The sequence below is a fragment of the Dipodomys ordii genome, unplaced genomic scaffold (assembly GCF_000151885.1).
Source record: "Dipodomys ordii isolate 6190 unplaced genomic scaffold, Dord_2.0 Scaffold23, whole genome shotgun sequence".
NCBI classification, from domain to species: domain Eukaryota; kingdom Metazoa; phylum Chordata; class Mammalia; order Rodentia; family Heteromyidae; genus Dipodomys; species Dipodomys ordii.
Window position 1 is genome coordinate 686,078 of NW_012267239.1, and position 18,813 is coordinate 704,890.

Genomic DNA, 18,813 nt, shown 5'->3' on the forward strand with positions numbered 1-18,813 from the left:
CTTGGAATTGTAGACGGACGTTTAGGTTCTTGAGACTTCATGTGGGCCTCACATGACTGACTGTACAACCCCAATGTACAGGTATTGGTTGTACCCCAGTTCTGTGTGGCCCCTAGTTAGATATTAATGTGTGGGAGGGGGGGGGCTCATGTTCATTCAGGGAAACTTTGTCCTGATTTACCTTTGGCTGAAATCCAGCTTTCTTCAACTCCACTCGGGTCCTCTGGGCTCAGATTTCTCATGGCGGGCTTGAGAGAATAGCAGCTGTGTGAGGTCACATGACACTAGAAAGAGGACCTGGAAGCAATCCTGTACCTTTAAAGTTTCCTCCCACCTTAGGCCAGTAGGGGGAGGGAGGGGAGGAGCTGGGTTGCAGCTTGGGATGGGGACTAGGACTAGAAATGAGCTAGCTCAGTGCTGTGTGAGCCCAGCAGGTGTCTGGCTGTTCCCCAAACAGCTCTGTGACCCTGTGGTATCGCTCACACTCTCTGAGCTTCTGGACACAGTTGGTAGGGAAGTTAAGGCTTGGGCCTCTCAGAAGTGTGGAATCTTGGATTCTATCTTCAGTTCTGCTGTAACTGTGAAGGGTAAGAGACTGCAGTTTGGTAACTCAGGTAGGCAGGACCCTGAGATTCTTTGACTCACTGGGCTTGAGGTGGGTGCAGGGTCTCTGTTTCTTGTCTGACCTGTGGATTTGGGACAGCCTGCTCAGGCTTTTGAGCTACCTGTGCCCTCTGAAGAAACTCTTGAGGCATCTCCAGCTTCCCAGGAAATGAACTTGAGATGAAGAGGAAAGGGTAGATGGAGAAACTGAGGTCTCGGGGAAGGTCTGACAACCTGGGAAGGGGCTGGTAATCATCTCTAAGAGCAGAACTTGCATTGTAGTAGGAACGAGCAAGTGCTCAATGCTCAGACCACATCACCCCCTCTCGCTGGGCTTTGATTGTGGTTGTGGGTGGAGCTGGGGGGGGGTGAGGCAAGACCCATTGTGCAATGAATGGGGTCATTACCTAATTCCAGGGGGCTTCCGCTCCTGCCTCAAGGTCATACTTAGTAGATACCTGTTTGAACAGATTTCCAGCAAGTTGTGGGTTTTAATTTATAGGGAAGAAACTCCCCCCATCCCACCGCCCATACTCCACTCTCTGTCACCAGGTTGGGCAGTCAAGGAGGCAGACTCCGGCTTCCTGCGTAAGGAGCAGTGAAAGTCCTGGCCAGGGGTTCAGGCCAGGCTATCTGTTTGTTCTCATACCCTCAGAGGAGGTGACTCCACCCTGAATGAAGTAGGGCCTGGACTTACCTGTGGGTCAACGTGTCTGCCAGGAACAGCTGACCTTAAGTAAATTGTTTCTGCCTAAGCTGTTTTCCTGTCTGTGAGTGGCTTAGAGTTGGGCCTCAGGTTTCTTCCTGTGGCTTGGGGAAGGCTGGGCTGGAGGATTAGCAGGGAAAACTCCAGGCTGACTGTTCTGTTTGGGTCTCCAGGCTGACGATTCTCTGTCTTTTCCTCTCCAGTGTGTTTGGGAATCTGCTCTGCTCAGCCTAGATGTGTGTGTGTGTGTGTGTGTGTGTGTGTGTGTGTGTGTGTGTGTGTGTGTTGGGAGCGGTGGAGTCAGCAGTCAGCATCTCTGGGAAAGGATTGCATATTCCCAAGGATGGGGAATTCTTTAGCCTATGTGCATAGCTGACCAGAGAGGGAAGAAGGGAGAGAAAGAGCCATGTGAGTTAAGGGATAATGGGGGGAAAGTGACTGAGGCTCCTTGGGAGCCAGACACACAGCACCTTCTTCTTGAGACTTCCTTAGTGAGCTTCTCAGGGCCATACAACAACTCGGGGCAGGTATGGGGTAGCAGGACAGCACTGCTGGGCTGTGTGACTTTGGGTCAGCTCTGGCCCTCTCTGGGCCCTGCCTGAAGTGCTGATGTTCCTGGACTGGTGGTGGTTGAACCGGTCTGGATGCTGGAGCTTTCTGGGATGGGCCTCTGGCATCTGGCAGCACGATCTAGGCTGAGGTCTGGTAGCCAGGCACCCTTATTTTTCTTTGTCTCAGGAAGCCGTCTGTGGGACACTGTATCTGGCTCTGAGCTGAGAACTTTTGAACAGGGACAGAGAGAAACAGAGGAGCACCCAGTTCTGGAGCTCCCTGGAGGGGCTGACCAGTGGAGGATGCCATTTGGAAGGAGCTGAGTTTGAGAGGGAGGAACTCTTTGCTGAAGGTCATCGTGTCCTCCCCTCTCCTGCTCAGGGGCCTCCCATGGGCTGTTCATACTTCAATCACCTTGGTAACAAGCCTAGTTTCCATGCCTTTTTACTGCTATGACATGCCTGCGACCATACTCCCTGCTTGGTTGGACTCCAGACAGAGAACTGCCAGTCCTAGGTCCCATCCAGATGACTGCAGATGTTGGTCTCAGGTTGGGAATGCTGGTGGTGACTCCTGACTGAGTTCTAAGCATAGAAGAATTCAACCATCCTTTCCTGCCCCCGACCAAGGTGCCCCCCACCCCATCCTAATCCCAATCTGGAGATCCCCCGAGGAGCTCAGCAAGGGCCACAGGCGTGGCTCTGGCAGCTTCTGCTTCTGGGAGGTGGGGAGGAACAGCTAGTTCTGTGGCCAGGATTTTCCCAGGAGGACAAATCTGCTTTTTCCTCCCCAGCGGGTACCCCAGTCCAGAACTATCTTCTGAAGAGAGGGCTTTCTCCTGGACCCTTTTCCTGAGCCTCAGGTAAACTCGCCCGGGTTCTGTGGAGGGAGGGCCTGGGTGTGAAGCTCAGTGGGATGAATGACTCTATCTCTAGCCTCGGTTTCCCCTCCTGACACTGATTTGGGTAAGAGCCAGGCTTCTGAGCTTGAACATTCTTTCAGTGAGTGAGGAAACTTGAGGGTGGAAGGGTAGGAAATGAAAGGCTAGTCCCCCAGCAGGGTGTCTTCCTCTGTGCTGGGAATATCTGCCTTTGGGAGGCTGGGCCAGTGCTCCCTGGCTTGGAAAGGGGAGATAGGATTTGTGCTACCCAGTCATGGCTCCCTGCTCCCTGGCAGTCTGATTTTTGCTAGGTCCCCTTACTTGGACCTTTAAATAGCTAAGGAGATTGGAACATGTATCTCAGGGAATCATGGTTGCCTTACTCCCAGGAACCTGGGAGAAATGAGGACCTAAGTACTGCCCAGAGTGGACCACTCAGTGGGGAACACTCCGGCCCCACTACATATGATGAGAATGCTCTGTGTTCAAAATGGATAATGCTAAGCAAGGAGCTGGTATGCCTGTAATCCTAGCTACACAAAAGGCTGAGATCTGAGGATCAAGTTTCAAAGACAAACCTGGCAGGGAAGTCTGTGAGATTCTCATTTCCAGTTAACCATCAAAAAACCAAAAGTGGAGCTGTGGCTTAAATGGCAGAGCACCAGCTTTGAGTGGAAAGAGCTAAGGGACAGTGTCTTGGCCCAGAGTTCAAGCCCCAGTACCAGCACACACGTGTGCACACATGCGCGTGCACGCACGCGTGCACACACACACACACGCATGCACACACACACAGAATGAGGATGTCACTTGTTGCTGGCTCAGCATCTGGGGCTCCTTGGAATTCCTAATGTGACTCTCATCATGAACTCTTAACCTGGACCCAGACTTCTCATCACAACCCAGTGTCAGTACACCTGAGGTCTGGTAAAGGGTATGGACAGTGAACAGGGTGGGGCTTGTTTGATACTTTGAACCACAGAGCCCTCTGGTTGCTTTTTGGCGGACAGAGCAAGTGGATAGAAGTGTAAAGTGGATGGGCTGGGAAGATGGCTCAGTGGTAGAGCACTTGCCTTGCATGCATGACACCCTGGGTTCGATTCCTCAGCACCACATAAGCAAAAAAGAAAAAAGCCGGAAGTGGCACCTGTGGCTCAGGTGGTAAAGCGCTTAGCCTTGAGCCGAAGAGCTGAGGGACAGCGCCTAGGCCCAGAGTTCAGGCCCCACGACCGGACCCCCCCCCCCAAAAAAAGAAGAAGTGTAAAGAGGAGGCGATGTGTTCAGATCCTCATGCCTGATTTAGGCTATGGTGCTGAGGACTGTCTTGGATCCTACAAGGGACATGGGTTAGGGTCTGTTAATGTGACTGCCCACCAGATCTTTCTTCTTCCTCCTCCTCCTTCTCCCCTGCTGCTGCTGCTGCTGCTCCTCCTCCTCCTCCATCTCTTCTTCTCCTGTTCTTCCTCCTTCCCCCCTTCCTCCCTTCCTTCTCCTCCTCTTCCTCCTCTTCCTGGTATTGGGGCTTGAACTTAGAGCCTTCTGCTCTTGCTTGAACCTTTTCACTAAAGGTTGATGCTCCACACATATTGCTGGTGGGAGCCAATGGTTCACAACTATAATCCTAGCTACTCAGAGAGGCTGAGATCTATGGATCGAAGTTCAAAGCTAACCCCAGGCAGCGAAGTCCATGAGACTCTAATCTCCAATTAACTATCAAAAAGGCCAGAAGTGAAGCTGTGGCTCAAGTGATGAGTGTTAGCCTTGAGCAAAAAAGCTCAGGGACAATGCCCAGGTGCTGAGTTCAAGCCCCAGGACTGGCACCAAAATGAAATGAAATGAAATAAAAGAATCGCTCAGATTCATTTACCTAGGCAGGCTTTGATCCTCGATCCTCAGATCTCTACCTCCTGAGTAACTAGGATTGTAGGCATGAGCAACTTTGCACCTGGTCCTACTGCTTTGGGGCTCAGTTTCCCCCTCTACATCAAGAGCTTGAAGTCTTTGTATTTTTCTCCCAAGATGAGGGTTCAAATCTTTTTTTTTTTTTTTTGCCAGTTCTGGGGCTTGAACTCAGAGCCTGGGCACTGTCCCTGAGCTTCTTTTTGCTCAAGGTCAGCACTCTACTACTTGAGCCACAGTGCCACTTCTGGCTTTTTTCTGTGTACGTGGTACTGAGGAATCGAACCTAGGGCTTCATGCATGCTAGGCAGGCACTCTACCACTAGGCCACATTCTCAACCCTTTTTTTCCTTTTTTTTTTTCCAGTCTGGGGTTTGAACTCAGGACCTGGGCACTGTCCCTGAGCTTCTTTTGCTCAAGGCTAGCACTCTACCACTTGAGCCACAGCGCCACCTTCAGCTTTTTCTGTGCATGTGGTACTGAGGAATTGAACCCAGGACTTCATGCATGCTAGGCAAGCTCTCTTCCACTAAACCACATTCCCAGCCCAGGTCAAATCTTACGCCATCCACCGCTCCCAGCCCACTAAGCCACTTTTCCTTGTGTCTGGAATGCTATCCTCCACAGGTGCGAGCACTCCTCTGAGTGTCCTCCACTCCTAAATCATCTCTGGCATATCCTGTTTGGCTCTGAGTTCAGATGCACTGAACAAGGACAGAAAGCAGAGGGGGATCCAGCCTGAGGCTCTCTGAAGAGGGTCATTGGTGGATGCTTCCTGTGGAAGGAATAGAGTGTGGGGAAAGGAGCCCCTTGTCTCTGTGGCCATATTTCTCCTTACCTGGTTCGATCATATCCTTAATCTGCTACCACCACCACAGGGACTATGAGGCTGCAGCTGTCCTTTCCTGGATGGCCCAGAGGGAAATACACAGCCAGCGAGTGGTCCACTGATGACCATCCTCTAGTGTAGCCCCAGTAAGAACATCTACTTAGCCAACATCTACTGAACCCTTCATTCTTTTCTTTTCCTTGATTTTTTTTTTTTTTTTTTGTCGGTCATAGGGCCTGAACTCTGGGCCTGGGTGCTGTCCCTCAGCTCTTCAGTTCAAGGCTAGCACTCTACCACTTGAGCCACAGCACCACTTCCTGATTTTTTCTTTTTGCTTATGTGGTGCTGAGCAATCGAACCCAGGGCCTCATGCATGCAAGACAAGCGCTCTACCACTGAGCCATCTTCCCAGCCTTCCATTTATATTCTCAAGAGAGAGACCCACAGTTCAACCTTCTGCTCCCTTCCACACACTCCCACCCCTCTCGGTGTGCCAAGAATGGAATCCAGCCTCTCACATGTTAGGCAAGCACTCTAGCTTAGAACCACATCCCTGGGACCATTTTCTCTCCCTTCAGACCTTGTCTATCCTTGCTCAACCCACATAATCCCAGATCTTCACATCCAACCTCATTTTTGCCTTTGGTTTCTCTCAGTAGCATCCTACACAGTTCACTACACATTCTTCCATTTAAAAAATTAATGTGTGTGCATGTGCACTAGTAGTACTGGGGCGTAAACTCAGGGCCTGGGCAGTGTCCCTTAACTTTTCCACTTAAGGCTGGTGTTCTGCCACTTGAGCCACAGCTCCACTTTCAGCTATTTGGTGGTTAATTGATTTTTTTTGGGGGGGGTCTGGTCATGGGGCCTGAACTCTGGGCCTGGGCGCTGTCCCTCAGCTCTTCAGCTCAAGGCTAGCGCTCCACCACTTGAGCCACAGCACCACTTCCGGCTTTTTTCTTTTTGCTTATGTGGTGCTGAGGAACCGAATCCAGGGCCTCAGGCATGCAAGGCAAGTGCTCTACCTCTGAGCCAACTTCCCAGCCTTGGTGGTTAACTGAAAATAAGAGTCTCATGGACTTTCCTGTGCAGGCTGGCTTCACACTTCAATCCTAAGATCTTAGCCTTCTGGGTAGCTAGGATTACAGGTGTCAGCCACTGGCACCTGGGTACTTTTTCTTTTTTACACTTTGCAGACACAAAAATTTACAAAATGAGTTAGGCACCAGTTGAAGCCAGCCTGCACAAGAAAGTCCATGAAGGTGACTCAGTGGTAGAGCGCTTGCCTTGCATGCAAGGTTTGATTCCTTAGCACCACATAAGCAAAAAGAAAAAAAAAAGCCAGAAGTGGCGCTGTGGTTCAAATGGTAGAGCTCTAGCCTTGAGCTGAAGAGCTGAGCGACAGTGCCCAGGCCCAGGGTTCAGGCCCCACGACCGGACTCCCCGCCCCCCTGCAAAAAAAAAAAAAGAGTTTCACAGACTTTCTTGCCTAGACTGGCTTCACATCACAGTCTTCAGATTTCGGACTCCTAAATAGCTAGGATAATCAGCCAAGAGCCACTGGTTCCCAGCTGGACATTTCATTTTGACATGCCCATCTATGATACAATGTATACATAGGACACTCATCTCCTATCCCCCCTCCCTCTAGTGCTTCTATTCTAGCCCACTTAATGGACAATACCCCTTAGTGAGAGAGGCCAGCACTAGACTTGAGAAGTGACTTGCCCAAAGTCCTATAGTAGGTCCAGACTCAGAGAGGGGCAGCTGGCTCAGGCCCCTTAGTCCCTTCTGAGATAGGACACACCACCAGATCTTGGATTTGTACACAGATATCTGCTTTGTAAACTTTGTAAACTTTCTCCCAGGGTGCCTGGGAGAAAGGCTGGGAGAAGTCATGCGGATATATGCATGGGCTGACAGCTTCTTTGACTCCAGAGTTCAACTGGAGGCAGCGAACCATCTAGAGCAGAAGGACTCACACTGAGTCTCCCTCCCCGCCATACCCACCACTTGCAGAAAGAGCTGGACCTGCTTCAGATCTATCCTTGTGATTTTCAGGGGAATAAGGAGTCTGACTGGTGTGGGATTCTGTAAAAAAAAAAGATTCTGGGGCCACAGATTGTTTGCAGCCAAAATATCCTGTCTTTGGGATCACACCTTCCAGACAAAAGCTTGGGCTTCTTATCTGCTGCTACACGGTAAGTTCTGGCCCCATGGTAGCTGTAGTGTGATTATTTTAGGAGACTGGAGCACACCTCCTTGGCACTCACGGACGCTAAATGGGCACACGGTGTGCTATTCTAGGGGACCCATAGACAGTGGCTAGGTTCTGGGCTGGGGTGGGGGACATAGAAGAATGAAACTAGGTGTGTCATTCCTGGAGCCCCCCCACTAGGCAGAGGATGCTCAGCTGCTGGGTGGAGGTAGACAGGACACATGAATGGTTTCCCAGGCAGGGTCTCTCTTAGAGTTGAGGTCCTCACTGGGCTTAGGCCTGGAAACAATCAGGGAAGATTTAGGAGGGCAGAGATGGCATCCAAAGCTGCTGACCGAAGAAATATCTTGGCCAAAGATCTAGAGTCAGGACAGCCTGTATCTTTTAGGAGGCTGGAAGGAGACACAGGGTTGTTTTCTGAGGCTTGACTTTAGACTGTGCCCTATGGGAGAGGGGCATGGTCTGGGAGTGGCCAAAGTTGGGCCTGACCTTGTGCTTCACCCTACCCTGTGCAGACCAGGTACAGAGCCATGAAGAATCGGTTGGTGATGCTGGGCCTGTTGGCGGTGGTTGTGGTGGCTGTTGTCATTGGCCTCTGCCTTTGGCTGCCCTCCTCTTCCAGGGGATCTGACCATGTGTACCGTAAAGCAGCGGTAGCTGCAGATGCTAAGCGCTGCTCAGAGATTGGGAGGTGAGTGGGACCACCTGATATGAGGCAAGATGGAGGAGAGCGTCTCCTTGCCCCTCAAAGACTCAGTTTCCCCAACTGTAACTGATCGGTCTAGATAAACAGTATTTGGTGTGCTTGGCCTGGCCTTTCCTTGACCCCTTTTTAAAAAAATATTTTTGTTGTTATTGTATAGGTGATGTAAGGAGGGGTTATAATTAGATAAGTCAGGTAATGAGTACTTTTTTTTTTTAATAATGTCACCTCTTCCCTCACTCTGTCCCAGTTTTTCCCTCCCATCTACACCTACAAGTTGAATTTTCAGCATAGTGGCCAGTGAGTACCACGGCTGCCTTTGTTCAGCCTTTGTCCGATTTCTGCGCCTCCTCTTACCCTCTCAAAGACAGACAAATGAACAAACAAGACAAAAAAGAAAAGAAAACCCTCTTGTTTCCATTTCTTGGAGTTCATTTTGATGAATATGATTTTATATGATCAGATGCACATAGGTGTTACACCTTTGGGTTCCTTGGCTTCTCTTGCTAACCTCTAGTCAGGAGAGAAGGAATGATGACTTTGAGAACAGGCTATTGGTCTCTGAACAGTCAGCTTGGGCCTTCTTGCCCCTCACTCCCACAGTTCTATGAATATCTCTGGATAAATGCTGCTGTTATGTTCTATTTTAGCTATCACACATGATCTACAAAGACCAATTCTTACTTAAAAGCCAAAAAATGTCACTCATAGAAATCTATTTTCTAGCCAGCTGTGGTGGTTCACTCCTGTCATCCTAGCTACTTGGGAGGTAGAGATCAGAAAGATTTTGATTTGAGGTCAACCAGGCAAAAAGTTCTCAAGGCCAAAGTCTCAACCATAGATGCAGGAAGCATAAATAGGAAGAATGCAAGCCAGGAGCTGGTGGCTCATGCCCATAATCCTAGCTACTCAGGAGGCTGAGATCTGAGGATCATGGTTCCAAGCTAGCCAGGGCAGGAAAGTCTCTGAGACTCTTATCTCCAATTAACCACCAGAAAACCAGAAGTGGCTCTGGGGCTCAAGTGGTAGAGTGCTAGCCTTGAGCTGAAGAGCTCAGGGACAGCTCCCAGGCCCAGAATTCAAGCCCCACATTCAACAACAACAAAAAAAGTTTCCTTTTTTTTCAACTGCCATGTATGCTTGCTTGCTTTAAAAAGAAGAAATAATGTTTCTTTTTTAATTTGGAGTTCATTTTAATATATATTTTATATGATCAGATATATAGGTATTATAAGAAATTATGTTTTTAAAAAACAAAACTTGCCAGGTGCTGGTGGCTCATGCCTGTAATCCTAGCTACTCAAGAGGCTGAGAAGCCAGCCTGGACAGGAATGTCCATGAGACTCTTATCTCCAATTAACCACCAGAACACTGGAAGTGGCGCTGTGGCTAAAAGTGGTAGAGTGCTACCCTTGAACAAAAAATGCTTAGGGACAGCTCCCAGGCCCCAAGTTCAAGCCCCACAACCGAAAAACAAAAGAACAAGAACAACACCACCAACAAAAAACACCAAAAATTTATGCCAGGTGCTGGTGGCTCATGTCTATAATCCTAGCTACTCAGGAGGTGGAGATCTGAGGATCACAGTTCAAAGCTAACCTTGGTAGGAAAGGTCATCAGACTCTTATCTCCAATTAACCAGAAAAAAAAAAAACCAGTGGCTGGGAAGATGGCTCAGTGATAGAGTGCTTGCCTAGCATGCATGAGGCTCTGGGTTCAATTCCTCAGCACCACATAAGCAGAAAAAGCCAGAAGGGTGCTGTGGCTTAAGTGGTAGAGCATTAGCCTTGAGCTGAAGAGCTGAGGAACAGTGCCCAGGTCCAGAGTTCAGGCCCTACAACCGACCAAATTAAAAAAAAAAGCCAGAATTGAAGCTATGACTTAAAGTAGAAGATCACTAGCCTTGAGCATTAAGGCTCAGGGACAGCATTTAGGTACCGAGTTTAAGTCCCAGGACTGACCAAAAAAACAAAAAACCAGTCTGGTGGTACATACTTGTAATCTGAGCACTTAGGAGGCTGAGGTAGGAGGTTCAAGAGAATTCCTCTGTGCCTCTGATCATATAAAATGATCAGCTGGGTGCCAGGGGCTCACACCTGTAATCCTAGCTACTCAGGAGGCTATTTGAGGATTGTGGTTCAAGGCCAGCCAGGCAGGTAAATATGTGAGACTCTTATCTCTGATTAACCACCAGAAAACCAGAAGTGGTGCTGTGGCTCAAGTGGTAAAGCCCTCACCTTGAGCTGAAGAGTTCAGGGACAGTGTCCAGGCCTAGAGTTTAACCCCCATGACTGACCAAAAAAGGCAGTTATCAAAATGAAAAAAAAAGAAAGCTCAAGGCCATTTAGACCAGCCTGAGCTGATTTCATATACTGAGGTTGTCTCCAAACAAACAAACCTTGGCATAGACTCCTCCACTTTTCTTTGTGCAGAATGACTAGGAGGAAATGAGCAGGTAGGTGGTAGAATAGGTTTGGGGACTGGAGAGCCTCAGGATTCCCCTTCCCACATGCTGCTGACAGGGACATGCTGCTGGAGGGCGGCTCAGCAGTGGATGCAGCCATCGCTGGGTTGCTGTGCATGGGACTCATGAATGCACACAGCATGGGCATTGGGGGCGGCCTCTTTCTCACCATATACAACAGCACCACACGTGAGTGTCTGGGGAAGGGGAGGGTGGGCGGCATGGGTGCCCATCCGTATCCTTGGGCTTGGTATCCTTGTGGACTTGGGCTGGGGTACAGCATAACTGGATGACCCCTGGGCTCCCTTGGTAGGAGGGGTTGGGGTTGGGGAAGGTGTCTTCTTACCTACTTGCTTCTCCTTCCAGGAAAAGTTGAGATCATCAATGCTCGTGAGGTAGCTCCTCGGCTGGCCCATGAAAAAATGTTCAATGACTCCAAACAGTCTGAAGAAGGTAAGCTGCCTCATGAGCTCAGGATGTGGGGCTAAGCCATGGTGTCCCCACGGAGAAGTTGCTTCATCTACAGAATCATGCACCTGTCCAACATCTGGTGACAGCTGTAGTACCTCTTCTGTCCCTTCATGGTGCCGTGACACCCTCCCATACTGAATACACAAACCACCATTGTGTCATTTCTTTACTTCATGTTATCATCATCATCATCATCATCATCATTTTGTCCAGGCCCAGAGTTCAAGCCCCAGAAACAGCAAAAACAAACAAACAAACAAACAAACAAAAGCATTCCTTGGATCTCAAGGTCCTTAATAGCTAGGATTATAGGCATGAGCCACTGGCACCCAGCCTGTCATTTCTGCTCAGGCTCCTCCAGAGTTGTACATGGAGGAAATCCATCATGGTTGATCCTTTATATTCACTAGTTCCGTATCCATAGGTTCTGTGTCTGTATTGAACATTACAGACTGTTACCCTGGGTCCCTAAATGATACAGTATGGCAACTATTTACATACTATTTGCTCTGGATTAAATACACTAACCAAGCTGGTGGCTCACACTTTTAATCATAGCTATTCAGGAGGCTGAGATCTAAGAATGGTGGTTCAAAGCCAGCCCAGGTAGATGAGACGCATCTTTTTTTTTTTTTTGGCAGTTGTGGGGTTTGACCTCTGGGTCTGTGCGCTGTCTCTCAGTGCTTCAGCTCAAGGCTAGTGCTTTACCACTTGAGCCACAGTGCCACTTCTGGTTTTCTGGTGGTTTATTGGAGATAAGGGTCTCATGGACTTTCCTGCCCGGGCTGTCTTTAAATGATGATCCTTAGATCTCAGCCTCCTGAGTAGCTAGGATTACAGGCGTGAGCCAGTGCCTGGCTGAGACTCATCTTTAATTAAACACAAAAAAAAACGGAAAGTGACTATGTGGCTCAAAATGGTAAAGTGCTAGCCTTGAGCAAAAGGAGCTCAGGGATAGCACCTAGGCCCAGAGTTCAAGCCCCAGGACTGGCAAACAAACAAACAAACACTGTAACCATAGTATGACTAGAAGTAACATGAGGACCAGTTCCTGGAAAGTCTGTGAAACTCTTATCTCTAATTAACCACCAAAAAAAGTCTGGAAGTGGAGCTGTGGCTCCAGTGGTAGAACATCAACCTTGAGCAAAAAAGCTAAGGAGCCCAGTGGCACCAGCATCTCACTCCTATAATCCTAGCTGCTTAGCAGGCTGAGGTCTGAGGATTGGGATTCAAAGCCAGCACTTAGGCAGTAAGGTTCATGAGGCTCTTTCCAATTAACCATAAACAGAAGTGGAGCTGTGGCTCAAGGGATAGAACACTAGCCTTGAGCACAAAAGCTGAGGGACATTACCGAGGCTCAGTTCAAGCTCCAGGACTAGAAGAAGAAGAAAAAAAATCTAAGGGGTAGCACCCAGACACTGAGTTCAAGCCCAGCACCAGCACACACACACACACACACACACACACACACAGAGTACAGGACAATGTGGATGGGTAATATGTAACTACAACCTCATTTTCTATAAGGGACTTTAGCATTCATGAACTTTGGCATTCTTTTTTTTTGTTGTTGTTGGTCATAGGGCTTAAACTCTGGGCCTGAGCGTTGTCCTTCAGCTCTCCAGCTCAAGGCTAGCGCTCTACCACTTGAGCCACACCACCACTTCCAGTTTTTCTGGTAATTAGTTGGAGATTAAGAGTCTCATGGACTTTCCTGCCTGGGCTGGCTTTGAACTGGGATCCTCAGATCTCAGCCTCCTGAGTAGCTAGGATTACAGGTGCTCCTGGCTATTTTTTTTAAAAATATACTTTGAGAAATACAGAATGTGTAGAAATGAAATTTCCCAGGAGTATGGGAATGCTGGAATCTTACAGACTTAGCATCATGTGGATGCTTGGAATTTACTCCCTTAACTTGAACTTCTTTTTTTTTTTTCGGTTGGTTGTGGGGCCTGAACTCTGGGCCTGGGCACTGTCTCTCAGCTCTTCAGCTCAAGGCTAGCTCTCTACCACGTGAGCCACAGTGCCCCTTCTGGCTTTTTCTGCTTATGTGGTACTGAGGAATTGAACCCAGGGCCTCATGCATGCCAGGCAAGCACCCTCCCACTGAGCCACCTTCCCAGCCCAACTTGAACCTCTTCAGTCCCTCTTACAGCATCACACTTTGTTCCCCAAATCCAGGTACAGAACAAAGGCAAACAATATAGTTGGGTGGGCACATTCCATGTGGCCAGGAAGAAGAGGCTGAGGCCACAGACACCAAGGGCCATATGCAGTGGAGATCACAGAGCTGGTGGCCGGTGGGTAGGATTTTTACTTAAGATAGTGTCAGAGGCAGGGCAGGGTAGGAGGAGTCATGTGGCATCTCAAGGAAGACAAGGATGACTGAGTGATCCAGACGGAATAAGCAGAGGTAACATTTTGCAGGGTACCACCGAAGCTGAATATATGGCATTGGAAAAGACCGCTTAAGTAGGTTGGGACCTCATAGGTCACCTCAGAGTGAGGTGAGAAGTCCAGGCTGGTGTACAAAGGGGCAAGGAGACTCTGAGACTCAGCAGGAGGTCACTCAAATAATCCAGAGACAGTAGAGGGTGGTTGGCAATAACTCGTGCTGAAAGAGGAAGCCTGTAATTTGTTGTTTGGTTGAGATGTGTACATGGAAAGTCTGTGCTCAGAGACATATAGGGCTGTCAGGGAGGGGGTGTTGAGCAGGGATGCCAGGAATGTAGTTTGGGGCAGGTTAAGTTTGAGATACCTGTTCCAAGCTGGCAGGTAGATACTTGGGTCTGCTAGTCAGGCCAGAGGATGCATTTAAAAGTTTGTCAGTTCATAGGTGGAACCTGAAACATGGAGCTGGAAACACCACCAAGACAGAGAGGGAAAATGGTAGGAGATAGGGAAGAAGGGATAAGGAGAACCAGGTGAGTGTGACACTAAGGTAGTTCAGAAAAGAGCGATGGAAAGTCTGAGGAGGACAGACGTGGTAGTGCATCCCTGTAATCCCAGTACCTGGGAGGCTGAGAAAGGAGGATTGAAAGCTCAAGGTCAGATAAGACCTCAGATTGGGACTCTTATCTCAAAAGAAAAACAAAAGACAGCTGGGTTCTTGCCTGTCATCCTAGCTTCTCTGGAGGCTGAGATCTGAGGATTGTGGTTTGAAGTCAGCCCAGCCAGGAAAGTCCACGAGACTCTGATGTCCAATTAACCACCAAGAAGCTAGAAGTTGAGCTATGCCTCAAGTGGTGGAGTGCTAACCCTGAGTGAAAAAGTTCAGGGACAGTACTCAGGCTCTGAGTTAAGCCCTAAGACTGTCACAAAACAACAACAAACAGCCCACGGCTCATTAGTGGGCTTGGCACGCAAGGTATCATGAGACCTTGATTGCTCTGAGGTTAGAAGCGGATTTCTTTTGGGGAGAGAGTGGGGAAAACAGTTTTAAACTCAAGGCTTCAAGCTTGCTAGCCAGTTTTTTTTTTTTTTTTTATCACTGGACCATGCCCCCAGCCTGATCCTTTTACACTAATCCTTTCAAATGGAATCTTGGTTTTTGGCAAGCACCTGGACCACAAGCATCCCATTTTACACTTATACTTCCTGCTAGAGCAGGAAAATCCATGAGACTCTTCTCCATAATTGACCAGCAAAAAGACAGCAATGGGGGTGTGGCTCAAGTGGTAGAGCACTTATCTAGAGCAAAAAAGCTAAAAGAGAACTCAATACCTTGAGTTCAAGCCCCAGTACCAACACACACACACACACACACACACACACACACACACACACACACACAGGAGAAAACAACCTGGATGATGAAGACTCCCCCTTCTCCCCCTCCCCCCTTAGAGTCAAGTGGGGAAATGGACCCAGAGAGAGGACAGGGCATTAGGGCATTGAAAACTGTAGAAAAGAAGAAGGGGGTCCCGTCCTCTGTACCAGCTAAGCCTTGAGGATCTCCTGGGCTCGAATTGAAAGTAGGGCAAGATCTGTTCAGATGTTGTTGTTTTTTTTAATTGTGAAAATACTGTACAGAGGGGTTACAATTACATGGGCAAGATAATGAGTACATTTCTTTCTTTCTTTTTTTTTTTTGGGGGGGGGTGTCTGGTCATGGGGCCTAAACTCTGGGCCTGGGCGCTGTCCCTCAGCTCTTCAGCTCAAGGCTAGCGCTCTACCACTGGAGCCACAGCGCCACTTCCGGCTTTTTTCATTTTGCTTATGTGGTGCTGAGGAATCCAACCCAGGGCCTCAGGCATGCAAGGCAAGCGCTCTACCACTGAGCCATCTTCCCAGCCCCTAATGAGTACATTTCTTATCAAACATTGTAGCCTCCTCCTTTGTTTCCCCTCTGTTCGGATTTTTTTAACTGTATCTTTTTGTCTTTTCTTTTTTGGTAATGGGGATCAAACCCAGGGCATTGCGTTCTAGGCAAGTACTTTGCCACTGAGCTGCATCCTAGCCCCAGGGCAGGATCTGATCTTGCTTTGGAAGGTTCTAGCGGAGTCTGAGTCTGATGGGATAAGAGGCCTTGTGGCTAGAGGTAGTTGTGGCCTAGACTGAGAGATGGGAGAGAATCTGTCTTCCCTCTGGCCTCTCTGGGTAACTGTGGACCATGTACAGGCAAATGTGGAGGCACTTTGGGGACACTTATAATCTCTGGACAGCAAAACCCAGTACAAGAGCCACCAGTTCCCCAGCCTATGTTCTGGGAAACACCCCTAGTCAATCTGAATGCTTGCCCACAGATGATCATAAAATTCCTTTTTGTTGGGCTGGGAGTGTGGCTGAGTGGTCGTGTGCTTGCCTAGCCTGTGTGAGCTCCTGGGTTTGAATAGCCAGCACCACATATGCACAGCCCCTTTCCTTCTATGCCCTAAAATAACTCACAGAAGGTACCTGGGATGTGGCCTTAGAAAGTCCCGTATGAGGCTGGGCTGTAGCTCAGTGGCAAAGCACTTGCCTAGCAAGTGCGATGTCCTGGGTTCGACCCCCAGTACCAAAAAAGAAAAGACAAAGCTTGGAGCTGGTGGTGCATGCCTGTAATCCTAGCTACTCAGGAGGCTGAGATCTGAGGATCACGGTTCAAAACCAGCCCAGGTAGGAAAGTCTATGAGACTCTTATCTCCAATAAACCACTAGAAAACCGGAAGTGGCGCTGTGGCTCAAGCGGTAGAGCACTCGCCTTGAGCTGAAGAGCTGAGGGATAGCACCCAAGCTAGAGTTCAAGCCCTACGACCGACCAAAAAGCCAAAGCAAAACAAAAAGTCTCGTATGTCTTCTGCTTGGGGGCATTAACGGTTACTCTCTCCCCTTCCAGGTGGGTTATCTGTGGCAGTTCCTGGTGAGATCCGTGGCTATGAATTGGCCCACCGGCGGCATGGACGGCTTCCATGGTATCGCCTCTTCCAGCCTAGCATCCAGCTGGCTCGAGAGGGCTTCCCAGTGGGCAAGGGCCTGGCAGGGGCCCTGAAAAGAAAACAGGATGTCGTTGAACAGACACCTGCCCTGTGGTAGGTCTGCAAGGACTGGCCTGTCTTGGAGCAGAGTCAGGGCAGGTGTGGCTTGAGTGATATGGGACAATTGGCCCCCCAAGGGACACCTGTGAGGCTCTGTCCATTTGTTGCTTTGTTCAAACTAGTGGATGGGTGGATGGGGTGATCTGGCCTAATCTGCTCCACCTGCTACAACATGTGACCCGCCCCCCCCTCCCCCAGTGAGATTTTCTGCCGCAATGGGAAAGTGCTCCAGGAAGGAGATATAGTGACCATGCCACGGCTGGCTGACACCTATCAGACACTGGCCGAAGAGGGCCCCCAGGCCTTCTACAACGGGAGCCTCACTGCCCAGATTGTAAAGGACATCCAGGAGGCTGGTGAGTGAGCATTTTGGGGGTCCTAGTGAGGAACCCCACAGTGGGAACTCTGAGCCAGGATCCAGACACTGAAGTCCTTTTGGCCTGTCTGGTCTGGGCGTTGGCTTCAGGGTGTTCTTGGCATGGGAACATCATGGATAGGCCACCTAAGTCTGCAGCTCCTGGTTCCATCATGGAGGAAGGAAAGTCTCTGGCAGGTGAATGAAGAGATAGGCAGAATGCTAGGCTAGGGAAGCACTAGCGTGCTGCCCATGGCTCCAGGAAGATCAGAGAGGACACATTGTAAGAGGTGGCAGCTGGGCTGCAGATGGCAGCCCAGTCAAGGGAGAGAGTACAAGTGCTCTCTGACTGAGTAGAAGCTTGGAGTAAGGCCAGGAGGGATGTGGGAAAGCTTTGTTCACTGGGAGATCACAGGGTGAACATGAGCTTTTACAAGTACCAGAGGGCCTCTGTGGGGCAGGCCCCAGGGTGACCATTTTCTTGTTACTTTTGTCTGGGTTTTATGGAGGAGGGTGATTAGCACATTGACCTTCCAGCCAACTCTATTTGGAGCTGGTTCCCTGAAGAATTAAGAGCCTTCCTCCCTCTCTCCCTCCCTCCTTTGTCCCCTTTATCCACTAATCATTAATCAAAGGAGGAGGGGCCTGGGGGGGGCAGGGAGAGCAGATGGAAGTAGGTATTCTGTACTTGCAAAAGGCTCTGTGGAGAGGAAAGCAAGCAGGCCAGGAAGCCAATGAACTGAGCAGATTGAGGGGTGTCTGGCCTGACCTGGCCATGGGTGGTAAAAGAGAACAGACAGCCTGAGGCCCTAGCTTGGTGGTTATGTGGCTTTTTCTGGTCGTACAGCCCTCACCTCCTTCTACCCAATGGTACAACTCCTGGTCCCTCTCCATGTCTGCCCCACCCCCACCTCTGCCAGTAGTGTATCCTTGGCTTGCTCCATGGTTCAACCTCAATGGTGGAGGCCAGTCCCCACATAATGCAGCCCTGCTATTTCCTCATGGCACAGCCCGATCCTCATGTCCATCAAGCTTCTGTCCCTTTGCAGGAGGCATTATGACAGTTGAGGACCTGAACAACTACCAAGCAGAGCTGATTGAGAACCCATTGAGCACCAGGCTTGGGGACTCCGTGTTGTATGTGCCCAGTGCTCCTCTCAGTGGGCCTGTGCTGATTCTAATCCTGAACATTCTCAAAGGTGAGCGGCCCCACCATAGCCCTGCTGAGAGGTCTGAGACATACTGCCTGCTGCCGCTTTTCCCTTTTCATGCTCGCTCCCTGCTGTATCCTTGTCTTCTTGGTCACCATCTCTTCCTTTACTGAGTGTGGGATGTGCCATGCCCTACTGCATGGCTCCCTTAGGGGGCAGTGTGGAGTCCCCATGTTATCCATACTAGAAGCTGGAAGAGGAAGGAAGACAAGAAGGAGGAGCTTGGAAGAAAAGGAGGAGAAGGAAGAGGGAGTGGAGAAAGGGCAAGAATGAAGATGAGGAAGTGGAGGAAAAGGGGAAGAGGAAGATTGGGTGGGGGAAGAGGAAGAAGAAGAGTAGAGGAGAGGGACAGAGGTGCTGGAGTTCAGGGCAGGGGGGCTTGGTTCAGAGGGTTCTTCTGCCGGGC

General features: G+C 49.6%; 1 protein-coding gene across 1 annotated transcript in view; it reads left to right on the forward strand.

Annotated features, from left to right (window-relative positions):
- Window positions 1–403: 403 nt before the first annotated feature.
- Window positions 404–18,813, forward strand: part of Ggt1 (gamma-glutamyltransferase 1) — a 26,008-nt gene continuing 7,598 nt past the window's right edge. The window contains exons 1-9 of the mRNA XM_013014246.1: window positions 404–614; window positions 2,655–2,723; window positions 7,531–7,670; window positions 8,203–8,378; window positions 10,913–11,043; window positions 11,221–11,307; window positions 16,643–16,835; window positions 17,040–17,197; window positions 18,246–18,518. Coding sequence (XP_012869700.1) covers window positions 8,218–8,378; window positions 10,913–11,043; window positions 11,221–11,307; window positions 16,643–16,835; window positions 17,040–17,197; window positions 18,246–18,518 — 1,003 coding nt within the window. The 5' untranslated portion in view covers window positions 404–614; window positions 2,655–2,723; window positions 7,531–7,670; window positions 8,203–8,217. The remainder of the gene's footprint in view (window positions 615–2,654; window positions 2,724–7,530; window positions 7,671–8,202; window positions 8,379–10,912; window positions 11,044–11,220; window positions 11,308–16,642; window positions 16,836–17,039; window positions 17,198–18,245; window positions 18,519–18,813) is intronic.